The sequence below is a fragment of the Thunnus albacares genome, chromosome 8 (assembly GCF_914725855.1).
Source record: "Thunnus albacares chromosome 8, fThuAlb1.1, whole genome shotgun sequence".
NCBI classification, from domain to species: domain Eukaryota; kingdom Metazoa; phylum Chordata; class Actinopteri; order Scombriformes; family Scombridae; genus Thunnus; species Thunnus albacares.
Window position 1 is genome coordinate 25,470,663 of NC_058113.1, and position 7,728 is coordinate 25,478,390.

Below are 7,728 nucleotides of genomic sequence, written 5' to 3' on the forward strand. Positions count from 1 at the left end.
TATGTATAGTGCACGCTGCATGCAGTGTGTCATTTTATTAAGCAACTCTTTGGTCATGTGTCTGTTCTAAGCGTGTATCTGTCCCCATGACCACACCCCAGCCACACTGAAAGAAAATGTGCGCTTCAGCATGTTCCATTGACCACAGCAGTACTGCAAGCCTTTGCACATCCACAGTTCCAGAATGCCTAATAGAACAACAGACAAGGACTGCGGTGCACCGGCCTCGTATCCCAGACCCTCCCCCATCCCCAAACACCATCACCCCTCCCTACTCCCCTGACCCCCCAAATACACCCATGTAGTTCACTGTGAAAGAGTCACGTGGGTTTTGGCCCACCAGCTCAAGTGCGTTTGTTCTGTGCTGATTGTTTTAAAGGATTTTGCCTCCATCGACAGAAAAGTGGAGGGGATAACTTTTTGGAATTCAGCCTAGGGCTTCCTCTTTGACGTTTTGCTCACTCCTGGCTTGCACTCCCTCTCACTCTTTCCCTGAGGAAAGGCTGATACTTAAGAGGGTTGGTTTATCCTGAGGAATTCAGGTAAGATATCTTTTGTTAATGGCTGATGACACTTAGATGCTAGGAACGAGTAGGAGAAAAATAAAATAGAAAGCATATCATGGCATGCTAACCAATGACTGTATATCTCACAGGTGGGCCAAGAGGGCCTTCACCAAGTGATGGTGACAAGCTTTCAGGGGTTTAACTCTCACTGTTTAGACAACATGTGCTACATTTAAGTAACATGCATTGCTTTTACTTAATACATGATATATTTCTTGAGATTTCTTAATCCTGAGATTCAAGATTTCTCTGGTTTACTTCATATATACAGATACATTTATTGTGTTCAGACCTTCTTTACCCAAGAGTGTGGGTGGTGTATGCTGTCTCTGATAGCTTGGAGCAAAACTGACACAGCAGTTGACACAGCTGTGTCACTTGCCCTGCTGATTGTGTTGACCAGTTCATATCAATTTGTTGTGATACTTACTTAAAACAGATTATGCCTACAGCCGTTCATAGGAATAGTGTTTAACCTGTTGGGTTGTCTTGAAGGAGTCAGACTAATTCACAGAAAAATGATCACGTGCTTTAATCTGCTGTCATTGTTCTCATTTTAAAACTTTTGTTCAATATTCCTTACACCTCACACCTGTGCAATGCCCAGAAATTATTTATTATTCAGTTTTTTATACATATTTATTTATAGAGCTCTCGTTTTATATACTGCTTTTCTTTTTATTTATCTGTGTTTTTAACGGTACCATGCTCGTAATTTCATTCTGCTTTGCATCACTGATGTTTTGCTGAATGACAATAAAAGGATCTCTCAAAGCATTATGAGTTGTGTAGGAGTTGACTGTGGTGTTCTTAGGCTATTTTCTTATTTGGGTTTTGTGTGGTTGTACTAAAGATGTAGATTTGCAGTAGTGAGTATAAAAAATGTGTTCAAACAGAGAGAGCACATGTTGCTATGTGCTGGTTGTACTGTGGTTGGTATGAGTACTCTGTCCAGGTGAGCAGTGCTCATGAAGACTTCTGTGCTTTGTTGTTGCAGCTAACTGTGTAGTCAAGACAAAATATGCATACATGGATTGACTAACTCTAACATCCTCATGTATATAGGCAGCTTCTCACTGAATGAACAACTGATTATGTTGCTGCTATTAGAATAGTGTAGGCCCAATGTTTATATAACAAAAATAACTGTTCCTGGGGAATGGAGTGGTATAAATTTAACATGGTTAAGTAATGGTTAGCAAAGATGGTACATGCCAGAGAGCATGTTGGTTTTAGCCCCCTGTCCTCTTAAGTAAATCTGAAAGGGAAATATGAACTAATGTCTTCATGATGTCCTCACCATAGCTCTTAAATAAACCTCCATTTCTACCTGTTGTGTTGCCGGCTAATACCGCAGCACACTGACAAATTTTGGCAGCTCCTATATTTTTCCCTGGCCCTGCATCTACTCCTTCAGGCCATATCTGTTTCCTTAACCCATTTCCTACTGAATAAACACTAAAACTAAATTTACAAACCCTGTTATAGAAAATGACTACTTCATTACTACAAGCTCACTTGCACCACTGACTCCCATCTTCTTTTCTCTTTGCCCAGTGCATAAAGCCTTAACTGCTGTCATAGTGTCACTCATGATGTACAGCTTCATGGGAGGGGGCCTGTTTTGTGCCATTGTGGGGAACATCCTGTTGGTGGTCTCCACAGCTACAGACTACTGGATGCAGTATCGTCTGTCAGGCAGCTTTGCCCATCAGGGCCTGTGGAGGTACTGCATGTCTGGCAAGTGCTACATGCAGACTGACAGCATTGGTAAGTGGGACAATATCTTCTTGCACCCTTAAAAAGTTGTCTTGGGTCTCCCTGAGGTACAGCAATGCTAACCAGAGTCCAAGTCTACTTATCTGGTTGATTAACACTGATGATTATATGACTGTCCTTACTTTTGAGGTAGAGAAACAGGAACTTCTTGAGGAGACTTTGGATGAGTAGTGCATACTGGCACACTGGTGTGACAGAACTAATGGAAGAAAAAATACGAAACAGTAAAAGTACTGAAGAGTCAAAAAACAACAAAATTTTATTTCTTTTACTAGTTTAAGTAAAAGAATGTTGTGATTGATTATCAAAAGTCCTGATTCTGATCTGTCTCTCACAGAGTTTCAGTGTTTTAACCTGTAGGTATAGTATCTTCTTCCTCAATCCAACAGGGCCTAGCTGGTCTATAATTACAATAACTGTGTGGACAAGGGCTGTTCAGACTCACAGAACATTATTTTAAATTCTTGTCATGATTCAAAAGTTTCCAAAGTTGAACTATAGTACTGCATGCCATCCTGAATGATGGGTAAATGTGCATAAAATGATACACTTCCTAAAGCATTTGCCTTTGACATAATGCACAACCAAACCAAAAGTCAAACAAAAAAATGTTTGACTTTTTCACTTAGAGAATAAATATTATCAAGTGTTGGAACAAATAAACAATATACAGTAAATACACTGCTGTAATACAACCTGGAAAAATAAAAAAAAACAACCTTTTTATTGCTAAGGCATCTAATTTGGCAACTGGTCTAGTTTGCAATAGGCCTACCCACTCAATATAGGGATTGGTAGTTACTGCACTGCTTCATGTTTTGCATAAAAAATCTTGTTTGGCACAGTTGCTTTTGTTGTCAGATAAACAGTTGTGGTGTTAAATTTAGAGAAGTTCCTCTGAAATTAAGTGGGCAAAATGTTTTTAACATCATACAAAATGTAAATCAAAGCACCAGTATCTTAAAATTGTGCTTAAATACTGTAAATGCACATAATATCTATCTGTGCAACCCAACCAATTGATGACAGTTGGCTGTAGTCCAGCAGTGCACTGGAACAATATACATGAACAAGGACAAAGGTTATGTTGAATAAAATACCAGAGATCATTTTTAAAGGCTCAAATAAGATTTATTCATTTCTAGTGAGCTTGTCAAATGGCTAAGTTCATTTTGTATTGAAACCCTTCATATCAAATAAAGGTTTTATCATTTTTCATTCATCATCATGCACATATCTTCATAGCATGCTTTCCTTCTCTTGTTTTACTCCTTGTCAGCCTACTGGAATGCCACTCGTGCTTTCATGATCCTCTCTGCCATGTCGTGCTTTGCTGGCATCATCGCAGGAATCCTCTCCTTTGCCCACTTCTCGGCCTTTGAGAGGTTCAACCGCTCATTTGCTGCTGGGATCATGTTCTTTGTTTCAAGTGAGTCAAACAAGATTTGAATAAACCACATGGATACATTATTTTGTTTTGTTTTCTATGTCACACATGCTATGAATGATGTATTATTATTCAGTGAATTTGCATATCATGTAAATCTCAGAGGAAGTCTACTAGGCCTGCTAAAGAAACTCTATAACCTTTGCCTGAGGTGACCTTCACTATTACACATATTCATTTAAATATGTGTGTCTCTCTGTCTGCCATGCCAGCTCTCTTTGTTTTGCTTGCAATGGCCATTTACACTGGGGTGACAGTGAACTTCCTGGGCAAGCGCTTTGGTGACTGGCGCTTCTCTTGGTCCTACATACTAGGCTGGGTGGCACTGCTCATGACCTTCTTTGCAGGTTAGTTCATGAACATTAGTTTGGTAGATTTCAGTGTAACTATTGTATATTGCTGATGGTAGTTCTTAAATACAGTTTAATTTTTTTTTTAAACTTTATTTACAGTAATTCTTGAAGTTGGTGCCATTTGCTGTTTCACAAGATTTGAACTCATTAATATATATATATATATATATATATATATATATATATATATATATATATATATATATATATATATATATATATATATGGGTTTTTTTTTCAAACTCACACATCAGTAAGAATTATTTACACTGGAGAACTAAAAACAAAGAAAATAATTCAGTACAGTTGTTTATTATTGTGTTATTATCTTGTACTTTACATATTATATGTAGAGATCAGCTTTGAAGTAAACGCTATACCACTCTACAGTTTACCTATGCTTTGTTTTGCAGGTATATTCTACATGTGTGCCTACAGAATGCATGAGTGCAGAAGAGTGGCTGGCCCACGTTAAAATTAACAGGAAATAACATGTCAAGGATGCAAATTTCCATCCAAAAATAGAGGACATATATACAATAATAAAATTTGGAATTGCATATGCACCTAATGTGTCTTGTGGTTTTGTCGTAAGATGGTCTACAGTGGTTTGGGGGAGAAAGCAGCACAGTCCCTTTGAGCAAGTTTTAATCACCCTTAAAAGCATCTTTTGTTACCAATAACCAACAAACCTAGATGTGAAACATTGCTGTATAATTTAACTGTTGAATATGGCCATATACGGTCTTTAATACAGTATACAATACAATAAAAACATTGAAGCTGGGTATACTGTATAGTCTTGAAAACATGTTTTACTCTTAGCTAGAGCTTGTGCCTTGCTTATGTGATCCTGAATCAGGTAATCTACTGTTCCTGAAAACTGACTTTTCACCAGTGCAGCGGAAGGCAGAGGTGGAAAAGTAGAAGATTATGGGATCAATACAGGTGTTGAAGGTGCAAAGCAGCAGGGTGTAGTACCTCCATTTTGGGCTGTCACCCTGGAAGAATCCCAGTACATGTGAGATGTTATATGGCAACACACAAATGAGAAACACAGCTAGAGTCCCCAAGGCCATGCCGATGGCCTTCTGCTTCTGCATCCGGGATATCATAGGGCGGCTGTACAGGATCCAGATGCAGCTCAAGTAGCAGTAAATACAAATTAGGAGAGGTATAAGGCAGAGTACAAAGAAAAACTCCAAACGTGCTGGGAGGAGGATCTTCAACTGCTTCTCTGTAAAGTTCTCATAACACACACCGGTGTTGTTGCTGGACAGGGAAGGGTGGTGTTGGACGATGAAAGTGATGCTGCTGTGTGCTGCTGAGATAATCCAAATAATAGCGCTGATCACTATCGCATACACAGGTTTCTGCAGCTGATGATAGGTAACTGGAAAAGCTACAGCTATGTATCGAACTACACTCACTGCCATCAGCAACAAAGAGCTGGTGTAGATTGTGGAAAAGAAGATGAAGGAGGTGATGGAGCACAGGAAGTTGGGTAGATTCCACATCATGCCCGACGCCGCCTCATGCATCTTGAAAGGAAGGATGATCAAGAAGAGCAGATCAGAGACGACCAGATTGAGTAGCAGGATGTTTGTTGAATGTGGCTTGGAGTGGATCTTTACAGTGAAGGCATAGAGAGCCAGGAGGTTGGCTGGCAGGCCTATCAGGAAGGAAACTATGTAAACTGAGAGAATGACTTCGCTCTGCACCACCAGCTCCATTCTGACCCTAAACCAAAGCAAGTAAACAGACAACAAACAGAATTTAGGGACACAGGTGGTAGACCACTGCTCAAAAACATTGATTCTCTTAGTGAGAATGACATTTGACTTGATTAGTCATTGATGTCTATATGCATCATGTGGAAAATACCCTAATGAGAAACATTTACTTTGTTTCTGATGCTAAACAAACAGAGGTTATAAGAGAATATAATTTTTTTAAACATTTCAAACCACTTGATAGATCCAGAAATTAACACATGAATAACATAAATTACAGCCCTACCATCAAAAACATAAAAACAGAATTGCAAAAGGATACAAAAAAAGTACATCATTTATAACTATTAGGGAAAAAAGAGCAGTTGAGAAAAAGCTGATCTTCCATATATAAATAAAATTATGTGATAAAAATAGATGAAAATAGTTCAGTAATAGTAATGTTCTTTCAAGTCCATGATCAGAATCCCAAAAGAGATGAACCATTGTCACCTCTCAAAACAAGACACCATCTACAGCTTTAAAAATGAAAATAAAAGCATCATTCCAGATGTAGAATTTCAATAGCAAAATAGATGTGCAATATTAAGTTTGATTAATGTAAGGTAAATATATTAACTTACGTAGCTGAAGAAATTTTCAAAAATGTCAGAAAACCAACTCTGTGTTTGCCTGACTGTCCCTTTTACCAAAGACAACCTTTTTATAACTTGGGGGTTTAAATATGAACTGATAAAAAATGTTGCAACCCGGAAATAGTATTTCATATACACGGGTTCCTGTGACACAACAGTGCTCCTCCTTTTGTATAAGCAGCCAACAAACTATGGGCATTTTAGTGAAGGACCTCCTCCCACTAGATCTCTGCTGAAATAAACTATGAACATGATCAGATTTAGAATTTTAATCAGGCCATGAGCCTGCATTTATTTAAAGTAACACCTACACCACAAGCTTAGAGAATAAGTCATCATCCACACAGACATGCTAATTCCAAGTCCAATATGGCACTGCTACTAAAAAGTGACAAAAAGTCTGTCAAGTCTGACAAAACTGTTCCATTATATAAATAATGCACCAATACATTTGATGTAAGCCATGCAGTTAATTGGGGACTACTGTAAGGAGCCTACTACTGTGAGAGCAGCAGCAGCAGATGTCGTCTGATCAGCAGTTTAGATTCGTGTTGCAAGGCTTATCCTGTATGAAGTCATAAGTATAATTTCAATATTTTGAAATGACTGAGGAACAAAAGCAATAGTAAGAAAAAAAAACTTTGTGTGTGGCTTGAAAATGTTTGATGTGAACAGTATGAAGCACTGCAGAATTTCTTCTTCAGTCACTACTGCAGTCAGTACCTTATCCAGTGACTGTATTTTGCCTTCTCTTTGGAGGGTTGTGTTATTCTGGTGCTGTTAAGTTGGTCTATGCATTTCTTCCACAAAATCATTGTCATAAACACAGGAAAGGCTGTCCTCCTCTGCATTTCTCTCAGGTCTGCACAGGCTTGATTGGGTGTTGTCTTCTTGTGATCTAATATCAAAAGAGAGAGTGGAAAATTAGCCAATTAGGCGCCTTGTGTATTTCCCTGCAAATTAAATGGCTTTACACGGCCCATGTTGTTAATAACTATATTTAAGGTCTTAGAAGAGAGACAAAATTTAAAAAGGCTACTCATGTCATAATATTTTTTTTCCACTAATACTGAATATCATTTCAATACATAAGGCCAAGAACTTGTGCTGAGAATGAGATAGTAAATAGTTTTCTAGTGTTCCACATAAAGCTTGGTGGTTTTCAGTGAGTAAAAATGATAACAATAAAAGGATTAACCATCACTACACAACCGT

General features: G+C 38.2%; 2 protein-coding genes across 2 annotated transcripts; one reads left to right on the forward strand and one right to left on the reverse strand.

Annotated features, from left to right (window-relative positions):
• Window positions 1-353: 353 nt before the first annotated feature.
• On the forward strand, window positions 354-4,711 carry lim2.5 (lens intrinsic membrane protein 2.5). The gene is made up of 5 exons (XM_044359520.1): window positions 354-542; window positions 2,124-2,336; window positions 3,625-3,774; window positions 4,005-4,139; window positions 4,559-4,711. Exons 2-5 carry the CDS (start codon window positions 2,159-2,161, stop codon window positions 4,618-4,620), a joined length of 525 nt encoding a protein of 174 aa, XP_044215455.1. The 5' UTR covers window positions 354-542; window positions 2,124-2,158; the 3' UTR covers window positions 4,621-4,711.
• An 83-nt stretch (window positions 4,712-4,794) lies between these two features.
• LOC122987578 (free fatty acid receptor 2-like) lies at window positions 4,795-6,555 on the reverse strand. The gene is made up of 2 exons (XM_044359519.1): window positions 6,502-6,555; window positions 4,795-5,885 (listed from the first exon to the last, which is right to left on the reverse strand). The coding sequence occupies exon 2, from the start codon at window positions 5,876-5,878 to the stop codon at window positions 4,967-4,969; it is 912 nt and encodes a 303-aa protein (XP_044215454.1). The 5' UTR covers window positions 5,879-5,885; window positions 6,502-6,555; the 3' UTR covers window positions 4,795-4,966.
• Window positions 6,556-7,728: the final 1,173 nt, after the last annotated feature.